This window comes from Anneissia japonica, unplaced genomic scaffold (genome assembly GCF_011630105.1).
Source record: "Anneissia japonica isolate Jap-2015-1 unplaced genomic scaffold, ASM1163010v1 scaffold3474_len973312_cov172, whole genome shotgun sequence".
NCBI classification, from domain to species: domain Eukaryota; kingdom Metazoa; phylum Echinodermata; class Crinoidea; order Comatulida; family Comatulidae; genus Anneissia; species Anneissia japonica.
Window position 1 is genome coordinate 606004 of NW_022747780.1, and position 22720 is coordinate 628723.

The following is a 22720-nucleotide window of genomic DNA, read 5'->3' on the forward strand; positions in this document are numbered from 1 at the left end:
CCACTACTGTAAGTCTCAGAGTGTTTCGCATTATTACACCAGTCGTTGGAACCATTGGAACAATCCCTAAGGAACACATACTCAGCTCCCTGGGAGAGTATTCCTTAATTTGGTGCATGCAGTACACCAGTGCATTGACACTTGAAAACTCCTAGATGCCCCACCTAATGTATACTCCTGTTTAGACACAACATGGATAAAGTGAATTGAAGCGAAATTCAACACACTTGAAATCTTGACCTCAAGGTTAGGAAACCAATCTGTTACCACTGTGCTGAACTGCTACATGGAAAGTATAGTAATCCAAACCACAACTCTTTCCACCCAGACATATAAATTGGAACTCTTGTAGGATGTTGTAATATTCAATACTTTGGTCTATGGACAATCCAGTGTTGTATGACTTACTCCCCAAAGAGTGGAGGAGGTTTCACATATTGCTAATATAGATCCAATGTCCAAGACTCATATATGAAGTGAAAAGCACCATATAACATTTTTTGTATATATAACTCTAGGTGGTGCAGTTATGCAAGAAATAAATGCTAATAAACTACAGAGGTTAAAAGAGCTGATCAACGTACAATCGGATGATCCAAGAAAGGTAGAGTACAAGTATAAGATTTGTATTAAGGGTATAAAAGTAAGGGTATAAAAGTATAAAAAAGGCCTCAGGGATTTGTTTGTTCTAGCTTGCATGCTTAATACTGTTATGATGTGGGTATGCAATTCACTGGGACTTTAATGCAGTACTGTTTTTACCCTACACTGTATGTGTACTGTTCTTCCAGGTTGCTGATGGCATGCTCAACATGGCCTACTCTCACCTTAAAAAGGCTGTGAATTGTACGTCCCAGGATGCAACATCTGATGCCCAGTCTGTAGCTAGTGAAGCTCACATGGCCATGGCTTTGTACTGTGACAAAGTTCTCAGATGCCAGGAAGAAGGTATGGTGACAGAAACTTTTGTTGGCCTCGCAAATACAAATCATTCTTATCTTTGTTAAAATAGGGATTTCTTACTTGTTATTTGCTCCACTAGGTGTCACCATTTTGAAGACACTTGGCTGTCATTTTCCATGAGAATGGTTGACGTATACACAACCGTTAAGAGAGATCTGTTTTTTAAATTTTTATAAATGAATGAATACATGTCACCCAAGGTTGGACACATGTCACCAAAGGTTGGACAGCTAGCTCAGGCGGCTAGACTGGTGGTAGCCACTGTGTGTGCGCTGAACCGTGGAGATCTCTTACTCCCTGGTTCCAGTTGCCATCACTGCTCTCATTGTCTTCAGCTGGAGGGCTGAAATGCAGGCTTCAAAAACTCACTGTCTTTCGGAGGAGATGTTTAAGCCATTGGTCCTGTGTGCAAAAAGAATCCATATGCATGTTAAAGAACGCAGTACACTCTTCGGAAGAGAGTAGGGGATTGTCTCCTGCCCAATTTACCGCCAGAAGGACCCCGCTGAAGATAAGTCGTAGGACTTTCATGGGTTATACTTAGTGCGTATTACACTGGAGAAATCAAATCAAATAACAGGCACTTTCCTCCCAGGTCAAAATGATCCTGGTACCCATCTTTCGGCAAGGGTGTTATTTCCCTGATTGGGTCAAGTATCCATCCTGAATTAACTGCTAAATGTTTGAATCTATTGTATTCCCCAGTGTAGTGACTGTAATTATTTCACTAATTATAATAGTCAATTGTGTGTGTATGTATTTGTTTTAAAGATGAGAAGCTGACCCTGCAGAATATCGAAGTATTTCCAGTGGCTATAGTAACAAACATCCTTCAGGCAATGAGACACGGGTCAACAGAGGCAATGCAGAGGTTCCCCAGGCTGCTCCAGCTGGTGGAAGATAATCCAGACGCTGCAAAGGAGTTTATAGAGAAGGTGGGATGAAGATGGTCTTCATCTCTGTGTAGACTATAACAATTTCTTTGACAAAAAAAACTGTTGTATGCCCATATATAGTCATGATGTGCCTATATATGGTCATGATGTGATGTCATCATGACCATATTTAGGCGTGTCACATGTATTTGTTAAATAGTATTTAATAGTCTGGGCAAGGCTTTAGAGATTGAATGTGATTTATACATGTAGGCACAGGGATAATTTTCGTGGTTGGATTCACAAAAAAAATTTTCCAGGCCTGAGTATAATTGACATGCTCATCCGATGATTGTTTATTTTGCAGTCTGGGAGTGTACCCTGTTGGATGTTCATTAGCTGGATCAGTCAGATGGTGGCGCTGTTGGATAAGGACTCGGGTCATTGCGTCCACAGCATCCTAATGTCCATTGCCAAAGATTACCCCCAGGTATTGTATGACTGAACAAGGCAGCCATATGCAAATGATTTGTCAATTTTGTGAATACTTTTGATTTGTGTAATTTACATTAGTTCCTTGGCCTTCCTAAGCCTATTCCAGGTATGAGACCATCTCCTAAATTTAAAAGCCCTGGTGAGTGTCCAGGTTTCAGTCATATAATCAACTTTTGGTTGTCACAATGAACATGTAAAACCGCACACACATCTTAGATTCTGCTAAGTGCATGGTTGTGTGGGTTGTTTTGGTCAGGATAAAGAAATTTTCCTGTTGAATTGATTCTCGAACAAGACAACGAAAGTTCTATAATGACTCAGGTTACTGCATGACCGTTTTTATACTTTTAATAAAACCAATTTATTCTAATTTTAAATACATTTTCCTCTGAATTTGTGATAATTCGTTATCACGCAAAATGTGTTTCATCCAAAATGACTTTGAAGTTTGGGACCGTCCTGCACGATGCAAGACGGTTGTTAACTATGATTGACTGATGTTAAATGTAGAATACAAAGATGAGGTTGACAAGGCAGCTATATTGACTTAGCAAAATTGCATCGTGGGATTAACAAGGCAGTTATATATAAGCTATAAAATTGCATGATGGGATTAACAAGGTAGCCATATTAAATTTGCGTAATTCTTCTTTGTGGTGTTACAGGCTTTGTGTTACCCATTCAAGATTAGCAGTGATAACTTCCAATTTGACAAGAGCATAGATGTCGGAGTGAAGAACGCTGAAGCTGTGGAGAGAATCCGTAACGAGCTGATGAAGGTTCCGATGATAGAGAGCCTGATAAATGCTCTTAACCAGCTCAGCAATCCTGATCATCTTTTTAAGGTAATGCTACATATTAAATTTACATTTTCTTGTAAAAAACATTATATATAGGACTTGAGTAACACAGCCTTCATAACCTATGTAATTGATCTGTGTCGACATAGGCAACCATACTCCATTATTGAGCTGAGAAAACACAAGTATTTCATGAGGTGCAGTTTTTATCAAAACTATTTGTTCTTGTTACTGTATCTAATGTATAATATATTTAATTGTTAACAAATATTATTATTAATTTTATTTAAATAATACACATGCATTTTTTTTATTGAAAAATTTATTGTATTGTCCCTTTAAAAATGACAAAAAATCATAAAAAATTATTTTGAATTTAACTTGCTCATTTTGCAGTAACATACAAATTATTAACTTGAGCATCAAGATTACTAAATTAATGTGTACCCTGATTTTTATACTGGATAATTATAATAAAAATAATAAAACACCAGTGACTGGATGTGTTTCTGTCATTTTCACTGTAAAGTGATGGGTAAACATTTTCGAAATTCACTAGTTTCTATGTTTAAATGAATAATTTTTATGTTATTTAAAAATGGCCAAGTTAATTTCAAAAATGATTTTTATTATTTTTTTTTTTTTGGTATTTTGCATGGGCAATGCATTTTTAATAAATGAGTTATTGGTGCTTTTCGGTATGACTTGGTTTATTTTAGAATGTTTGCATTTGACTATTCTCTTAGAATTTAAATATTGCCTTAACATATTTAACAGTCATGATGTGCCTATATATGGTCATGATGTTGACCATATATAGTCATGCTGTGCCTATATATGGTCATGATGTGCCCATATATAGTCATGATGTGCCTATATATGGTCATGATGTGATGTCATCATCACCATATTTAGGCGTGTCACATGTATTTGTTAAATAGTATTTAATAGTCTGGGCAAGGCTTTAGAGATTGAATGTGATTTATACATGTAGGCACAGGGATAATTTTCATGGTTGGATTCACAAAAAAAATTTTCCAGGCCTGAGTATAATTGACATGCTCATCCGATGTTTGTTTATTTTGCAGTCTGGGAGTGTACCCTGTTGGATGTTCATTAGCTGGATCAGTCAGATGGTGGCGCTGTTGGATAAGGACTCGGGTCATTGCGTCCACGGCATCCTAATGGCCATTGCCAAAGATTACCCCCAGGTATTGTATGACTGAACAAGGCAGCCATATGCAAATAATTTGTCTATTTTGTGAATACTTCTGATTTGTGTAATTTACCTTAGTTCCTTGGCCTTCCTAAGTCTATTCCAGGTATGAGACCATCTCCTAAATTTAAAAACAACTTTTGAGTGTCCAGGTTTTAGTCATATAATCAACTTTTGGTTGTCACAATGAACATGTAAAACGACACACACATCCTAAATTCTGCTAAGTGCATGGTTCTCTAATGACTCAGGTTACTGCATGACCGTTTTTACATTTTTAATAAAACCAATTTCTTTTAATTTTAAATACATTTTCCTCTGAATTTGTAATAATTCGTTATCACGCATAGACTTGTGCAAAATGTGTTTCATCCAAAATGACTTTGAAGTTTGGGACCGTCCTGCACGATACAAGACGGTTGGTAACTATGATTGACTGATGTTAAATGTAGAATACAAAGATGAGGTTGACAAGGCAGCTATATTGATTTAGCAAAATTGCATCGTGGGATTAACGAGGTAGTTATATATAAGCTATAAAATTCCATGATGGGATTAACAAGGTAAGCCATATTAATTTTGCGTAATTCTTCTTTTTGGTGTTACAGGCTTTGTGTTACCCATTCAAGATTAGCAGTGATAACTTCCAATTTGACAAGAGCATGGATGTCGGAGTGAAGAACGCTGAAGCTGTGGAGAGAATCCGTAACGAGCTGATGAAGGTTCCGATGATAGAGAGCCTGATAAATGCTCTTAACCAGCTCAGCAATCCTGATCATCTTTTTAAGGTAAGGCTACATATTAAATTTACATTTTCTTGTAAAAAACATTATATATAGGACTTGAGTAACACAGCCTTCATAACCTATGTAATTGATCTGTGTCGACATAGGCAACCATACTCCATTATTGAGCTGAGAAAACACAAGTATTTCATGAGGTGCAGTTTTTATCAAAACTATTTGTTCTTGTTACTGTATCTAATGTATAATATATTTAATTGTTAACAAATATTATTATTAATTTTATTTAAATAATACACATGCATTTTTTTTATTGAAAAATTTATTGTATTGTCCCTTTAAAAATGACAAAAAATCATAAAAAATTATTTTGAATTTAACTTGCTCATTTTGCAGTAACATACAAATTATTAACTTGAGCATCAAGATTACTAAATTAATGTGTACCCTGATTTTTATACTGGATAATTATAATAAAAATAATAAAACACCAGTGACTGGATGTGTTTCTGTCATTTTCACTGTAAAGTGATGGGTAAACATTTTCGAAATTCACTAGTTTCTATGTTTAAATGAATAATTTTTATGTTATTTAAAAATGGCCAAGTTAATTTCAAAAATGATTTTTATTATTTTTTTTTTTTTGGTATTTTGCATGGGCAATGCATTTTTAATAAATGAGTTATTGGTGCTTTTCGGTATGACTTGGTTTATTTTAGAATGTTTGCATTTGACTATTCTCTTAGAATTTAAATATTGCCTTAACATATTTAACAGTCAGATTAATTCTGTGTTTTTTTACAATTTAAATTTCATATCAGGACTGGATTAAGGAAGTAAAACAGTTGTTCCAGGCTACTGTGCTAGATAAAGACGCCATTTTGAAGTCGTACAGCGACATGTACTCAGCCTTATTCGACTACAATGCAAGTCAAGCTAACAATGGTCTAAGTGGTGTCGTGTTTGGAAACTTCAGGCGCAAATTTGCTCAGGTGCAGTACTGTGCATTAACTATATATAGATTAGGTTATATGCTCAGCACCAAATCCAATCACATAAACTGTGCCCAGGATGGTGCAGTTTTTGCATAAAAGGATGAGTGTGTAATTATTTCCTCATGAATATATGGAAATGCAGCAACAATTTCGTATTTAGGGAGGAGTCTTCTATAACCGATAGAGTCCGAAAAGGACCTACTGTAACTTGTTTGTGTCAAGGAGAAGAACTTTTATGAATGTCGCAGTAGGGGTTTTGAGTTCTTGGAAATTAATATTTCTATAATGTAAATGGTGAATGTTGTGAATTTTTTGGGGGGTTTTTGATACAATAGAGGAGTGATTTGGTTTATCAGAGAGCGATTTGCTTAAGATGCGAGGTTTGGATTCTACAAAAACTTTTTGTGATTCACAGGCCTGGAATTTTAGTTATTTTATAAACTTGTGTCTCAATTGCAGATGCATTTATTGTCTGGTTTGCAGACACATTCATGTTATCATGCTTCGTTGTTGACAAAGGTTTTGGGCCATTTGAATTTAATTAAATACATGATATGAAATTGAAGTATTAAATTCCATTATTCCATTCTGTTTTTTTAATGTAGGATTTTCAAAAGAAAGTGATTTCTGAATTTGGAATTGGTGGTAGTAGGTTGGTGAAAATGAAACGCCAGGTAAGTTGTAAGATCTTGCGTTTTTCGGCCTTGCTTTTTCTAGAATTTTTTGTTTAATCTGATTCTTCTTATCGTGTTCACAGAAACCTTTGACATTTGCAGATATGACATAAGGCCAGGCCCTAGAAAGGACCCTCTCTGGTTAAGCCTAGGCATGATGACAATGCTGATACAAGTATTCTTTATATACCTTATGGTGGTGGTTGAATTGGTATTACAGAATTATTTTTGATATATCCGTGGCACTTAAATTTTGTAAGAAACTTGATGACCCAAAGGAATGCCAATGTTCTCTTAAATTTTCTCTTCGAATTTACATTAAAAATTCCATTGCGCTATTTTAGAATTTCCTGCATAATTACTTTCAATTATCCTTTGTCTCATTAGTTGCCTGTAGCTTTTTCTGTTCCCTAATTCTCATCTTAAGCCTGATCTCTCGGAGAATGTTATTCTTTGCAACTGTAACATGAGAAAAATGTATAATTAACACAATCATTAAACAGGACATGGAATATTGTCATTGCCATATAAAACCAGTTGTATTATTATATAAGTGGAATGTACTCAGAACAACCTGAATATATTAATATTTTTTATTAATATTATAATTCTTCAATTTCTTTATCTTTCTTTTAGGATAAAGTTATCACGTACTAGATTTTAAGAGGAAGTTTGATTGATTAAACAATGGGGTCTATCATTTGAATGCTACAAATTAAAGTGATTTTACTTCTTTTTAGAATGTAAGTCAAAGCTGTCAGAAGATCCTGCAAGAAATCACAGAAAAGAAGAGAATAGTGCCAGCTAACATCAAAGAATATTCCACTTGGTTCCTTGATTTCCAGACGATCAACCCAGATCAAGAGCTTGAAATACCGGGTGAGAATTGAATTTATAACCTTATCGTGTATTTAATATGAATCCGTATCACTTATCCTTCATCAAATTTTTTTTGCTCTATTTTATTACTACATTTCCTTGATCAAGAATGTCCAGCATTTACTACAATTCTTCTTTATTTTCTCATGCCATAAAAACAGATTTTTACAAAATTTAACTGTTTTATTTTGCAGGCCAATATGATGGCAAGACCAAACCACTTCTATCTCATCACGTGACAATAGCTGGTTTCGGGGAACAAGTAATTATAAAATATAAATTTATTTCATGAATATTTACCTGGATAAATCAAATGCCATTGTTTCCGAAATGTAACACACCCTTTGGAAAAAATAGAACAGTCCATCCCAGGGTGCCACGTACGAACCGTCTCCCTAACAATAGTCATTCCATATTCTATGGTGTTCGTATAAGGTACTCCCTTTTGAGGCTAAGGATTAGCTATGATAAGCCACGTGAATTTAGAAATGAGAAATTGTGTTTCTGCGTTGTGAATAATTTCTTTGCAAGAAGATTCTTGAATTGGGTATTTTATTCTTTGGAATTACGGATTTGATTTTCAAGAAATTTTTAGCAACACATCCTTTGTTTTACTTTTTGATTTAGTAGTCAGTAGATCGCTATGTCCGTGCTCAAGTCTTTGTGCTCGGTGCGTGGGGGTTCCAAACCAAGTGTTAAGCTTGGTAGACACCCGGAGTGCCCTTTGTGGCGATTCTTGACTGGCTGCTCCGGCTGCTGCTCGGTGTGGGAGTTTGTTGCAGGCGGTGTCGAAGGTCATTGCAACAGACTTTTCTCTTCCGCGTCCGGTTCAGGGCCGGTGGGTTCCTCGTCTCTGTCAAGTCCCCTTGAACCTGCATTGGTGTCCGAGCAGGTGAGTTGTGATGCTAAGGAGGTTTTTGCAGGGTTGAAATAAGCGCCGGCTGTCCCTGAACTGTCCGTTCCCCCTGTTCCCAGTTTTTCTGTCCCTGGGAAAGAGGTTGTCCAAACATTTGGATTCGGAGGCTGTGGATTTAATTTTCAGCTTATCATGTGACTATAGCTGGTCTTGGGGAACAAGTAATTATAGAATGGACAATTTATAAAGAGCATCATGTGTATATGTTTGTCTTGTGGATTTTATATTCTTGTTCCTGTTTGAAGGCCCCAAAGGGAGCAGTGCTTGACACTGGGTTTTACATTTGTTAAAATGAATAAGCAGATTAATATATGCTTTACCTACTTTGCAAATTTTCAATCATCTTTCTTGTACTGTAATTCTTAGGTTCTAGTGTTGTCATCTCTAAGGAAACCCAAACGAATTATAATTCGTGGCACCGACGAGAGGGAGTATATGTTCCTGGTGAAGGGAGGAGAGGATCTTCGTTTGGATCAGCGAGTAGAGCAGCTCTTCACGCTCATGAACGAGATACTGGACAAGGACGCCACCTGTTGTCAGCGTGGGTTAAAACTTAAAACTTATCAAGTCATCCCCATGACACCTAGGTATTTCTGATTTATGTTTTCATATAAACTAGATGATTGCTACTGCTGTTGGTGAGTCACAATGACAGTGACATATTAATGAATGCTGTAAAAAGAAATTGTTACATTTCTATACATGATTGTGCAAAGCAGGGGTGACTTGTGAGGTCAGAGGATTTGAAACCTCTGCTGTGCTAGTCACTTGCATTTGTCCCTCTTCTACCCAAGAGTAGAAATTGGTAAGAGTTGTTGGAAGAGTTGTAAAAATCACCTTTGGCATTGAACAGTCTTGTCAATTAATGCAAAGGAAAAAGTGATAGTTAATGCGGCCCAGAGATCAACTTTCAACTTTACCTTAAATGACTGAATAAGAACTATTGAATATGGACCAAACAAAACATGATTTTTTTTCACTAAGCGCTGCTTTGAAATAAGCACTTCCGCATGTATTAATTAGTGGATAAGCCAACATACACCACCATGTACCATTTTAACACTCTAATTTTTTTTGTAATATGTGTAGCTCCTGAATAAATGCTTTGCTTGAAGGAATGCCATACTTATTTGTTCATTTACGGTGGACCTACAGATACAAACTAAAAACATTTTTCGTCTTAATACAGTATCGGAATTGTAATGTCAACAAATTTATGATGTATACAACAAATTGTTTTTCATTGAAAGCCTGGGATTAATTGAGTGGCTGCAAAAGACAAGTGTGCTTCGTGAATTACTGTATGGAGCAATGACGGAGGGACAACTCAAGCACTATCGATCAGCGTAAGTACCACTAGTGATGCTCTTGCATCATGGGTCAATATCATATTGAAAAAAAATTATTCTTGATATTACTTTATTATAGTTTTTATCATTCATTCATTTATAAAAGAAATTAAATATATATATATTAATATTTTAATGCTCTGTTTATATTAATGTTTAATGCACTATTAAATTTTATGACAAATTTGTGTGATGTGACCATATATGGGCATTATGATGTCATATAACACCCAAATATGGGCATGTCATAACATTTGATAGTGTAGACAGAAATTAAGTATGTTATGTTTTTTTTTCCCCCTTTTTTTGGGGAGGGGGTGTTTTTTGGATTTGGATTTTTTTGTTACTTTTTTGGTGTGAACACACCAAGTGTAATCCACCAAAGACCAAAGACTTGCATACAGCGGAATTTTTCTGATGGTGAAAAGGACACAGAGAGACAGTCTTGCATTTTGCTTGGAAGAGTGTGCTGCATTCTTGAAAATGCACATTGCTCGTATTGCAAACAGGACCAAAATTTTAAAAGTTTTATCACTGAAGCACAAAAACAGTAATGATAATATTTAAGTATTCATTAATATTTAAGCTTTTCACAAACTATCAAATTTTATGTGACAAATATTTAACTGCGATATTTGGGTGTAATATGATATATCATGCACATATATGGACACAGCGCCCATATTTGTCACATAAATTTTGATTTTATGGACAGAGTTTTTATTTTTGCCTCAGGAATGGTGCTTTACTTAAACATGCTGCTTGGGTCAACAAATTTGGAGCAAAGAAGAACGAAAAGGATTTTGGATTGCGATATGCACAAATGTACAGGTAAACTTAGGGTAAAAGTTGATGGTAATTAAAAAGGTAAAGAAAAAATCTTATTGATACAAAGTGCTTCAAAGTTAATGTCATTAATATTACTGTATTATACAAATATGGTGGGCTAAAGAACTGTAGAGTGCTTTGCATAATGGTAATTTTGAAAAGTCCATATTCTATTTTAACATACCCTAAATGCTTGAATAAAATAAGCACTGATGCGCTTATAAAATTTTTGGAGGCTTCAGTGCGGCGCTTATTCGAGAGCTGCACTTATTCAAGAGCGGCGCTTATAAAAAATACTGGTGTGACGCTTTCCATGCCCGTTCCCATGTTACCTATCTCACATTTCCGTAGTTCAGTAGGCCTATCATAGGTCCTACGTCATAGTAAATAAACGTTTGTAAAGAAATGCTTGTGTCTTAATTGTGTTATTACAGTATTCATTTTAACAATGTATACATTGTATTTAAAACCCTGCTTCTTAAAGTGTTTCATTGCACACAGGTTAATATATAGGCCTACTATCGATTAAGCGCCGTGGCGCTTATTCAAGAGCAGCGCTTAGCTTAAAAAATCGGGTTTGGTGCGGCGCTTATTCGAGCATTTACGGTAAGTAAACCTCATTTTGAGAAGTGTTTAGAAGATGTTTTTTTGGCAGAAAACAGTGCACAGGGAGATTTGTCATCATGAATCCAAACTTTTTTTCCATTAAATGAAAAGACACTTATAAACTACAAAAGAGATGGAGTGGTGCCTACCCCTCCATGTGGAGATGACGTAGCCATCATATCTGTGGGCACATAGGTAACTCACAGACAGTCTTCATAGCATTCAGAGCGTAGTATAGAAGCACAGTTCGGTGACAACTATTCAGTGACTGTTTATTGTCAGCATAATAAATATAGAAGTGAATCCCACTAATTAAAGACCTCCTTCAATTAATGTCTACCGCCACTTTTCTGTGGTCCCATATTAACAAATGTCTTATATATTTATTATTCTAATTTGAGATCGAAGCTGCTAAAGACCATGGAAGTCTCAGTCCCAAAAGTGGTGTTCAATGGGAAGGCGACTATAATGTTATTACACTTTACTTGAATCTGCATGTCTGCTTGCTAATTTAATAGTAATTCAGTGGCTTTTGTTATTGGTTTTTTTAGCAAAGCAAATCGAACAGAGACTGAATTGTGCCTCAAAGACTGTGAATCCCAGGCTCCTCCAGACTTACTCAGGTTTGTTGTTATTATTACTGTTGTTGTTATTGTTGATATTATTAACAATACCAATCAGCGTTTGGCCGATTGGTATGGTTCCTGCCTCTTGCACGCCAGGGCCCGTGTTCGAGGACCGGCTTTGCAGCCGAGTATTGAATTCAGGTCTTTTATAAAAATGTTGTAGTTGTATGTTGTAGTTTAAGTCAGGTGGCACTAAACTGGGGCTGCCGTGGTTCCCCAGGGACAATTTCCACAGTGTTGTTGTTGTTGTTGTTGTTTTTGTTGTTGTTTTTTTGAAATATAATTACTGTATTAATAATTATGTTAATGTTTTTCTATTGTTATTATTATTATAAAAACCAAAAGGTCCACTGATTAATCTCAGATAAGAAAGTATAATACATACTCCAAGTATTGAAATACTTGGAGTATGTATGTATTATTATTATTATTATTATTATTATATGTTGTTATTTTTATTATTTTGGTTTTGTTTTTTTTATTTACCACAGGTCCTATACAAGGATTATTATTGTTATTGTTGTTGTTAATATTATTGTTTTGAATTATAATTACTGTATTAATATTATTTCTTTTGTTTTTCTATTGTTATTATTATTGTATTTTGTTGTTTATTTATGGCAACTTCTTACTTTGTAAGTTACTGCTGTTAGATTAGAGTTGACTTTTCTTATACCTTGTTTAGGAAACCTGCCGCCTGCCAATGATGATTTCAAATAAAATTATAATTTTATTTATGGCCAATTAGTGAACGCGCCAACAAAAAAATAAAAATATTTCTTTATTTTTATTACGCCTGCCACCATTTCTTCCTAATTATATAAATTTGAAGCATTTAACCATCTCATTACTACACTGTTTACATTCACTAATAAAATTTTATTTTTATTTTCTCCTCAATCTGGATGTTTTTGGCAAAAATATTTGCTAAATAAGAAAACAAAGTTTTGTTTAATTTTTTTTCCGCCCTCCTCTGACGATCTTTAAAAAAATATTTTTTTCGAAACAAGCTATAAAAAAGTCTCTCCATAACCAATTCACAATCGTGTCTGTTTATTGAAGGCGGGCATTTATGTCCCTGAGCTCCACACCGGAAGCGTTTCTAACTTTGAAGACGCACTTTACGCGCACGCATAGTGTCCTCTGCATCTGCCAGTATCTGTTAGGCATCGGTGATCGGCATCTTTCCAACTTCCTTGTTGATATGGAAACTGGTGGAATGATAGGCATTGATTTTGGACACGCGTTTGGATCAGCAACGCAGGTGAATATGCAAATTATATGCATGCATCATGAATATACATAGATATGACTAAATAGGGACTATCTAGATATTCTGACCATAACCACGATTGTCGTTAGCAACCGCCAGGTTTTACCTGACCACGAGCGTTGAAAGAGAAGTATCTTATCTGGACAACAGCTCAATTTCTTACTATCTGCTAAACTATTTTTAAACACAGGTGTTTATGATATTTAATCTAATTTAGTATGAGGTCAACTAGATTGTGAAAAGAATTATGAATTCCTTAATATTAGAAATGAGAAAAAAAATACTTCAAATCTTGTACAATTTTTTTTCCGTAGTTCCTAGCAATTCCTGAGTTAGTTCCATTTCGGTTGACACGGCAGATCATGAACCTGTTGCTGCCGTTCAATCAAGATGGTCTTCTGCAGAAGACAATGTGTCACACGCTACGAGCAATACGCAACAACCACGATCTGCTGCTCAACACGATGGACGTATTCATCAAGGAACCCTCTCTGGATTGGAAAGTAAGTATAAAACATAATGTTGTTTCGTGAACAACTAAAAACAACTATAAACAGAAATTTTTAGAAATGGGAGACGGCAAAAGACTACAGTAGATCTGCTAAACTACATGTACCACAGCAACCACAGTACACAAATGAAGCAAACATGGGCACCTCTACAAATTTGTGGTGTGCCTAAGGCAAACATAAGGGTACATAATCGATTATGCTGCGGATTTAATAGGGGGGGGGGCGAGTCAGTCCCCTTCACCCACCACCACCACTTTTATTATTATAATACTGTATTCATAAAATATCATGCAAACAGAAATAAATAACTTAAAAAGCCACTAATTTAATTGTTTTCTAGATATTTGAGAACTTGCTTAAGTGTTTAACTAAATGTCCTTCTTTTAGGAATTTGCTCAAAAAGCATCTACGCAAAAAAGGGATGATGATGAGCAAGACGGAGGGGATATGTCGTGGTACCCCAGAGAAAAAGTCAGCTATGCAAAAGCCAAGTTTAAAGGGGCTAATCCAGCATACATAACAAGGTAAACAAGAATGAAAATAGGAAAATATGCGGCAGATAACTATTTTTCAAGATTGGATTTTAAAAAATCAAACTAGCCATTTATCTAGTCTGTCAATTTGACTGAAAACCACCTGTGTATATTGTTCGATTTACCCAAGCCATGTGATAATTTTATTGAGCCAGTAATCACGCTGTTCACTGTGTGAGCACAGAATTAAATTGCAACGTAGAATGATTTTACCATTGTAGAGTTAAGCTTTGTCTTGGTCAAAATTAATCCAATGCAAACACGGTTTTAAAACACCACTGATTTATTACCTTAACAGGAATGAACTGCATCTTGGTCACAGCACGAAGGCTGTGTGTAATTCGTACAAGGCGGTAGCTAAGGGGGACCAAAAGTACAATCAGCGAGCAAGGGAACCTGACAAAGACCTAAGTGTTGAAACGCAAGTAGCGTGTTTGATAGACCAAGCCACGGATCCCAATACACTGGGGCGGATATGGCAGGGATGGGAGGCTTGGATGTAGATACATAGGCCTGACGGAGTGAGCAACAGGCCTGCGACTGAAGAGGATATGAAAGAGATAATCAGCCTAGATGTAGGTATATTAGCATAGCAGACCAAGCAATAGATGTTAAGGATAGGAGGCTTGCATGTGGGGTTGGGAAGAGGCAAGCATATAATAAAAAATGGAAGGCATTAGTCCAATTAATACCACACGTTTAAACTTCAGACATAATTAGACATTAAAACCTATTCACAATAACATATTTCATTATCAACTTTGAACTCTCCGTGCATTGCAGCCAATAAGAGAACAGGTAACTCATTTTAAGACAGGATAAAAGTTAATAGGGTAACAACACCAGGCGTAAGGTCGCATATAACTTGGTCAAAACCCGCCATATATCAGTCTTCACTTTTGTCCTAAGGTAATAAACATTTGTAAAGCGCTATTTTGTAAAGATTAAAGTTAAACTTTCATTGACTAATTGAGGCATGGAAAACTAAAGACAGTCCAAATGTGATACAAAAACCATTTGGCACAGTAGGTTTTTGGTTTTTGTTTGTATAGTGGTTTAAAGAGTGCTTTGAGATGATTTTTTAATGTGGAACCTACGCTATAGAAATGCATGACCAATAACCATTGTAAATATAAGCGACTAAAAAATATAAAACCTGGTGAGATAGCTGATTTACTAGTGATTCTTTCTCGAAATGTTGTATTCCCAGGCTCTTTACTATCGACTCTTTCTCGAAATTTTGTATTGTCGTTCAAGATGAAAATATGACGTAATTGATAATAATGAATAATAAATATGGATGAAGAATCAACTCGGAATTTTTGTGAGGTTTCTCTTATTTTATTGACTGGTTAAACTGTTTTCTTTTCATGAATACCACATTGTAAAAATGAAAAATAATGTAGAACAATGTAGTAATGATTTTCATATTTTTATTTCTCATTATGAATGTTAAATACACAATGTTAAGTTATTATGTTGTGCTTGACAAATACATTTGTGCATGCATTCCCCTTCCACCACCCCCACCACATAGTCAATAATCATAGACCACTGTCATCGGATGGTACTTGAGGTCGTTGGACTGAAATATAAAAGCACAATTTTTATTATCCCACACTATATAATCTCTTCCCTTAATATGGCTACCACTGGTCTTACTCTGTGACCTTCACTGTAGTTCCTAGGAAAATTTGTTCAGACCTTCCCCGTGGAATTTTTTAACTTAGCCATAATATGGATAGAAATTAATGTGGCAACGTTATGTGCTTAGGAAAGGTATATGTGTTTTAATATTCCCAGTTGCAATTGCTTTTTTTAATTCGATGATTTTCATAAACGCTTATTTATTGGCTACTGCTGATTTGAACGTCTGCATCATCTTCACCATGTTGTTTGGTACCGCGCTATCCACTAGAGTCCTTGGAAGCATACCGCCAATATCGGATTGCACAATGTACGTCATCTCGCATTTGTTTTCTTCACTGCAAGAAAAAAGTAAAAAATTTCTGAAAAGTCATATTTCTATGTGTTTATATGTATTGCATACCAACATTATGTAATAGTGTTGGTGGTATGCATTCATTTACATTGCTTGTTCAATGCATAATCATCCCATGTTCTATCCCTAGTGATTATAATCACTATTGCAGCCTGGACATTTAAAATGATAGACAAGCTTGGTTCTCATTCTTGTGCTTAAATCGTAAACGCACCAAAGCCACGACGCAAAGGCTTTATTCTACTCTATTGTTTCACATAAGCCTTCTTTTGTATGTGTTTGTTATCATTCGTCCTGGTCAACACCCAAATGTTGATCGTTGATCAAGTGTGATCGACGTCTGTGACTGGAACAAGCGCGGCGCTTCTTGCATTTGCATCAAAACGCGTCTAAATTTATTTATTGTAAACAAGCGATATTTAAACACATATCTACTGATTTTAGTATTTTGATAAATCCAACAATGTCATCAAACTCTTCTTACCCCGACACTGCTCGAAAGAACGCTCCGCATGCGTAGTTTTTACCACGTACGTAGCTGCTTTGGATTGGGCAGTCCGGGTATTCTATGCTATAACAACTGGAACTTATAGCTTGTAGATCGGTATAATGGCTGATTTTTACGATGTCACAGAATTCGCGTTTTGATATCAAGCCCATTGCTATGCTCTTAGAAACTGTTCGCATGATCATTGTATCCTTAAAATAAAATCGAAATTAATTGTGTTAGCATTATAGCACAAATATATTAATGCACTAGATACGTTATTTTGCATTTTGCTATAGGCAAACTCTGGCCCAGCATCTAACTTATACAACTGGTACGTAACTGCCCCATACCTCAGTACCAAAAATCAAATTTTGATGAAGGAATCATAAAGCATAATGAATATTTCTTCTCCAGAGACACGTTTACGTTGTGATATATAAAAAAAATCATGATATAAGATAATGAAATAATAACAAATTGGTTAATACTTAGTTAGACATCAATTTGGTCTTTAAGATTGTAATAAAACTTTTTGTATTGTATCATATTGTTGTTGCAAAAAAATATATTGACTTTGCATTTAACAGAAGATTATGAAACCATGAATTTTATCTACAAGAAAAAAAATAAAATAACAGGCATTTGCGGTATTTATGTGGCGTGTGTTTTTTATTTATCTCTAAAACACGTTTGTTAATTATTCCATTTTATTCAGTACCGTAACTATGTTCTGTTTCATTTTTTTGCAGAATGAAATGATATTATCTATAAATATATTTATGAGTTGAATTGTATAGAAATATACTTAATAATGATGAATGTTTTTGGGATTGTATACTTCCTAAACGGATAAACTTACATCACCGAAATCTTTAATGATTTCACACAATTCCAGGAAACTGTCCCATTCCATCCTTGTTCCCAATGGATGTGGTAGCCAAGTCTTCATTGCAACATCCTGTGCACCGTCTACGACAAGTTCAGCTTTATATCTGAAATCATGAGGTAAAATGTGATGTCGGGTGATTGACTTCGAATGAACTTACAGTACCGTGTTATCGAATCAGCGTAGTTCAGAGGCGGCGCCATGAATTTCCCGAGAAGGGGTCCAAGCTCCCTGACAAGGAGGTACACACCCGAACGTTGGGACCAAATCATCTTAGTAGGTCCAAGGGCTGTCTCTTATACACATCTAGATGTGTATAAGAGACAGATCACAGACAGCGCGCGGTCCTCGCACATACGGTAGCACTGCTTTTTAATCCCTAAATTTTGTCAGCTTCTCCATACTTTAGTAAGGCATGCTTGAATTGCACTTTTAGCGATCGAGTTGATTTTTCCCTGACGACCTTGCTAGAAATTCGTCGACAGGGGAGTCTAAGCGGTGGCCTAGAGTTCCCCGACGGGGGTCCTTTTCCCCACCATCTCCCCCCCCCCCCCACACCCGGCCCCCCCCCGGCTGGCGCCGCTCCTGGCGTAGTTTGTTACCAATTTGATTATAATTATTGTTGTTGAACAATTTTTGAACACCAGCAGTTTTGTCCCTATTATCAAATTTTCTTTGACTAAACGCTGTTTTATACCCATATGAGAGGGGAAGAAATAATGAAAGAAAATTGAAAGCGATTGAAAAAGCCTTTTGAATAAGAATGTTTCGAGTTTTTAGCTACGAAACGTTTGGTTTATCGAAAACAGTTTACTAAAACAATGCTTACATGTGGCCACCGAACTCTGTGGACTGCTTGCCGTATACAATGATATCTTCCTGTAAAGACAAACATTATTATAGAGTATTACAACAAATAAAGTAAAAAGTAACAAAATAAGTTCAAGGTCTTTCATTATCATGTTCGTCAAAAGGGCCTAATACAAAACTGTTCGCTCAATCACCAAACGTTTGATTCTTTTAGTCCCATCTGAAGACATATGACGTATCCCACCGATTTGAATGCTTTCCACGTATATTTAAGTATTAAATTAAATATATATTTTTATTTATGAGCCCCCCTCCCCCATATAGGCCTATCAGATAAAGTTGAACTAAATAAGAAATAAGTCATTATTAGCTGTACTTACTGTCTTCTTAGTCTCCCTCCAGCTTTCACTGTCCTTGTATATACCTAGTAGTCTTTCTGCTGCCTCTACGCCTGCTTCTATGTAGTTTGTTTCATTGGCCATGTTACGTGATGGTAATAGGTTTTACTGTACGTCTAGCACCGAAGAACAGGAGCAGAGAACTGCACTCAACGATATGTGGTGGAGAGTTCGTTTGTACACTTAGTTAAGGGCGGATCCAGGAATATTTATATTAAGCATAGCCTTGTGGTGTTGAGAAAATGGTGGAAAACTCCATAGGTACTTCGAAATTATATGATTGATTGACTTTATTTATTTTCAGAATCGAATTCGTATTATATACAAGAAGTGAAAAACTGTAGGGCTATATACAATCTTCAAAAATATGAGTCCATGGAGCACACGTCACAATATTTACACAAGCAACCATTGTCACTAGTCAAAGGGGTTAGACTCAGCGGCGGCGCCAGAAATTTGCCGACAAGGGTCGACGAAGCCTCGGTCGACGGCCCAGAATATAAACTTGTAAGGGGGAGTTTTTAGACCACAATATTAGGGATTGGCTGGGGAGGGGGACCCGTCGGGGATAAAAGTACACTTCGTCGGGAAAAAAAAAAAAAAAAAGCCTTAGAGTAGATTCTAAAAAGGTTTAAAAAAGCCTTTGAAACCCCTAAATCGTCATAGATTCGGGGCCCTCTGGATTACTCCCGAGACATTTTTGAGCGACGCTCGACCACACCCACTTATGTTCTTGTCGTGGAGTTCCCCCCCCCCCCGTCGGGGACTCGGGGAGTCCCCCCCCCCCCGTCGGGGACATTGGACCCCGTCGGGAAAATCCTGGCGCCACTCCTGACACCTCATAAGATCATTTTGCATATTTTCTACCCATATGCATAAAAGTCGTAACCATCTTACAACAGTGGGTAATCTGTGTTGACGTGTTTCCAGAGAATAGGCGTATACATAAATAAAAGCTTAGATGTTCAGGTCTGTAAGAAAAAAAACCTAGACTGCTAGGCAGGGAGCTCGGGGTCCTGTTTTGCCTTATAATAATAGCTCAACTATCCTGTTTGTGCTTCCTATCGTAAGCCGTATAACTAATACAATACAGACAAATATAATATATACGGCCCTGAGTTATATGCATATATATTATGATGAACTATTGTAAAAAAATACCAGTGATATGATGCGTTTAACCACAAGTATTAGTACAGGCCTATGTGTAATTAAAGCATTACCTTTGCGCTTGGTCCCTGATAGGCCTACTGAAATCGCTGAATATCAGGTCAAGATAAAGTACTCAACTCGTTAATTCTGACTGAAGTGCACGCGAGTGTTAGTTCAACCATGGTTCGACAACGTTATAACAATACAATACCGAAGTCCAACTCGGAAGTCAAGATTGTGGTATCTTAGTAATAGTTCTATCTCAGTGGTCATCTGACCATGCACCAACAAAGCCGCGGTTATTACGTAAAATACACCGGTTTAAAGGCCTATTATAATGTACTTAGACAACCATTCAGCGCACCATCTAATCCTGTGTTTAACGTTTCTCGGCCATGGGGACTAATTCCTACACCATGAACGAATTTGCGGACCACCTACTAGCCTCATATTCAAAGTCATTACTTGGACCTATACTGACATAGGGCAGTGGCGGATCCAGCCCGTGCTCCCCTCCCCCGTCCAGTCAAGCAGAAAAATACAATTTTTAAAGAGAGAAAAGAGGAAAAATAGGAATGCATCCATGACTCTGAGTGCAGTGGTTATCCAGCAGTGGGTGAAAGGAGAGCTCGATATTTACCACTTATTTACACCAGCCATGGTGGGCCTGAGGTGGGCGTGGCGACGTGAACTTTATTTGTGCCCCCCATCAGAAATTCTCTGGATCCGCCCCTGTAGGGAGAGCATCATTTATGCCAGTCAAAGTATAGGCACTGGGGCCGGTGCTATTGGGGGCCCTTCATTAGGTATATAAATCTAAAAATATAACTTTAAAAATTAAAACTTAAATTTTCCTCTCAATATTATTAGTTAGAGGCCATAATTATAGATTATACTCCTTAAAAATTTAACTAGAGTGTTACGGTACGTGCCACCGAACACAAGTAGGATGACGTTAAAAAAATGCCATGGACAGCTTCGTATCTGTTACGAATACAATAAAAGTTATTTTCTTCCAATAGGTATTAAAGCTGGTTTTCCACTAGACGAATTTATTCGCGTGAATCGAAAGCGTCGATTCATGCGCATTCACATTCCTATCGGAGATTTTGCGAAGCGAAAAAACGTATGTTGCGCACCACGGTACGATGCACTAAAATACTTTCTGAAAGCATATTCCTAAAGCATTTGAAATATCGGCACGCATGTTTTTGTTTGTTTTGGCCTATTTTAAAGTTGGTTAACAATATTGTGCACGTTTTTGAATCACGTCAGGTCATCATACAACATGATTACGTTTGACTTCACTGAAATCAGGTCAGTGATTGTTTTATTGTTTTCAATATTATATTTAAGAGACTCATGGAATTTCCAATCTAAACGATAAAATATATATATGAGACTAGCTTTACTATATTTTGTTCTCCAAATCCTTGAACATGTTTTTGAATATTCTATAGATATTTATGCTCTTTACAATGCCGTATCCGTTTTAAACAATTTCAGAATGTATAAACACTAAGAGATTTTTGCCTCAGTAGACCCCACCAAGGCTCTGTCTTTGGGTCCGATCAGGTGCCTTTTAGGGCCAGGTAGTTATCTTGCACTGAGGGTCCGTCACAAACTTGCTGCGCCGCTGATGCCAGTGGTTATGCCGCACAAATAGAATACATTATGAGAAACAATTTCTGCTATGCCGTCTGCGGTAAGTTTTTCTGAGCGCAATATAGTTGATGAGTTTTTTGATGAAGTAAGCCTAAACCCTGAATGATAAAGGCAAAAAAATCAAATGATAGTGTCTTTGGGAAATTTATTATCAACTCAAATATTTTACGAAGCAAATTTTTAAATGATGACAACAGAATGAATGCTATAGGGTAATGTGGACATTTTCAAAATTCAAATGGCTACCTTGAGCCTACTCACATCGCTAATATTTTTTTTTAGAAATTTGGCTTTACCCTCTTTCATATGCTCCGTGTAAACATCACCCAAGCGGCCACGTCAAAGAGTGTACGCGAGACCGACCCAGCCAATAAACAAACCCAATATATTGCAATAAATTGCGTATCACGTTTAAGTGTGAAAGGAATGTCAAATTAAAATAGTATGGCCTTTTTCGTGGTTTTATGTGCCATATATACTACACCAGACCACTTAAGTTTTGGCGGACCACTTATATTTCTCGCGGACCACCCACGGACACTTGGCGTGTGAGGGACAGCGAAAATAATTTTCGGTCAACCAATGAGTCCTATGTCCGCGGACAACGGGTTGCGTGACACTGAGCTTTAATTCACAATGCTGTCAAAAACACTCCTTTTTATGCCGCTAAACCAACCAAAACATATAGGCCAAACGATCCTATTTTTTAATACCTCCTTGTTTTAATACAGTCGTTCACTTCAAAATTCTACATTACCATAATCTTATAATGGGTTGCTTTCTATTTTTATTTTGTGGGTTGTGGTGGCAGTTAGATGATTTAAAGTAATAAAATTAGTCTCTTTTTTATCGTGGGTGCTGTAGGCTTATTAATATTCTGTAATGTTCTCATCTCAGCCCCGACCCGACTGAAGTTGGGTGTGCTTTCTCAAGCCAGTGTATAGCTAATTCCAAATAGGTACACGGACCGCGACAACTTGAGTGACTGTAGGCCTAAACGTCAGTCTGAAAATGGTTGCGAACAAGGTATATAT

At 36.5% G+C, this 22720-nt stretch overlaps 2 protein-coding genes across 4 annotated transcripts in view; one reads left to right on the forward strand and one right to left on the reverse strand.

Annotated features, from left to right (window-relative positions):
* Positions 1 to 14968, forward strand: part of LOC117120599 (DNA-dependent protein kinase catalytic subunit-like) — a 63144-nt gene extending 48176 nt beyond the window's left edge. Inside the window, exons 74-92 of the mRNA XM_033265629.1 lie at positions 519 to 604; positions 792 to 948; positions 1735 to 1898; positions 2206 to 2328; positions 2999 to 3178; positions 4222 to 4344; positions 4958 to 5137; positions 5914 to 6084; positions 6693 to 6761; positions 7502 to 7640; positions 7835 to 7902; positions 8923 to 9143; positions 9807 to 9902; positions 10641 to 10736; positions 11891 to 11962; positions 13028 to 13229; positions 13553 to 13741; positions 14138 to 14274; positions 14582 to 14968. Coding sequence (XP_033121520.1) covers positions 519 to 604; positions 792 to 948; positions 1735 to 1898; positions 2206 to 2328; positions 2999 to 3178; positions 4222 to 4344; positions 4958 to 5137; positions 5914 to 6084; positions 6693 to 6761; positions 7502 to 7640; positions 7835 to 7902; positions 8923 to 9143; positions 9807 to 9902; positions 10641 to 10736; positions 11891 to 11962; positions 13028 to 13229; positions 13553 to 13741; positions 14138 to 14274; positions 14582 to 14786 — 2678 coding nt within the window. The 3' untranslated portion in view covers positions 14787 to 14968. The remainder of the gene's footprint in view (positions 1 to 518; positions 605 to 791; positions 949 to 1734; positions 1899 to 2205; positions 2329 to 2998; positions 3179 to 4221; positions 4345 to 4957; positions 5138 to 5913; positions 6085 to 6692; positions 6762 to 7501; positions 7641 to 7834; positions 7903 to 8922; positions 9144 to 9806; positions 9903 to 10640; positions 10737 to 11890; positions 11963 to 13027; positions 13230 to 13552; positions 13742 to 14137; positions 14275 to 14581) is intronic.
* Positions 14969 to 15699: 731 nt separating this feature from the next.
* Positions 15700 to 20284, reverse strand: LOC117120581 (stAR-related lipid transfer protein 5-like). Of its 3 annotated transcripts, none has more exons than XM_033265613.1 (6): positions 20093 to 20284; positions 18852 to 18985; positions 18491 to 18540; positions 17635 to 17767; positions 16770 to 16984; positions 15700 to 16268 (listed from the first exon to the last, which is right to left on the reverse strand). In XM_033265613.1, exons 2-6 carry the CDS (start codon positions 18951 to 18953, stop codon positions 16127 to 16129), a joined length of 642 nt encoding a protein of 213 aa, XP_033121504.1. In that variant the 5' UTR covers positions 18954 to 18985; positions 20093 to 20284; the 3' UTR covers positions 15700 to 16126. The 3 variants fall into 3 exon arrangements, with proteins under 3 accessions (XP_033121504.1, XP_033121503.1, XP_033121502.1); XM_033265612.1 differs by having other exon boundaries at positions 18852 to 19012; positions 20093 to 20283; XM_033265611.1 differs by having other exon boundaries at positions 18852 to 19094; positions 20093 to 20282.
* Positions 20285 to 22720: the final 2436 nt, after the last annotated feature.

Excerpts from the sequence above, each read along its gene's own strand:
- LOC117120581 (XM_033265613.1), bottom strand. The coding sequence starts at position 18,953 with ATGGCCAATGAAACAAACTACATAGAAGCAGGCGTAGAGGCAGCAGAA. Across the intron at positions 18,541-18,851 it reads GGAGGGAGACTAAGAAGACA|GAAGATATCATTGTATACGG; the intron begins GTAAGTACAGCT and ends TTGTCTTTACAG. Across the intron at positions 17,768-18,490 it reads ACAGAGTTCGGTGGCCACAT|ATATAAAGCTGAACTTGTCG; the intron begins GTAAGCATTGTT and ends TCATGATTTCAG.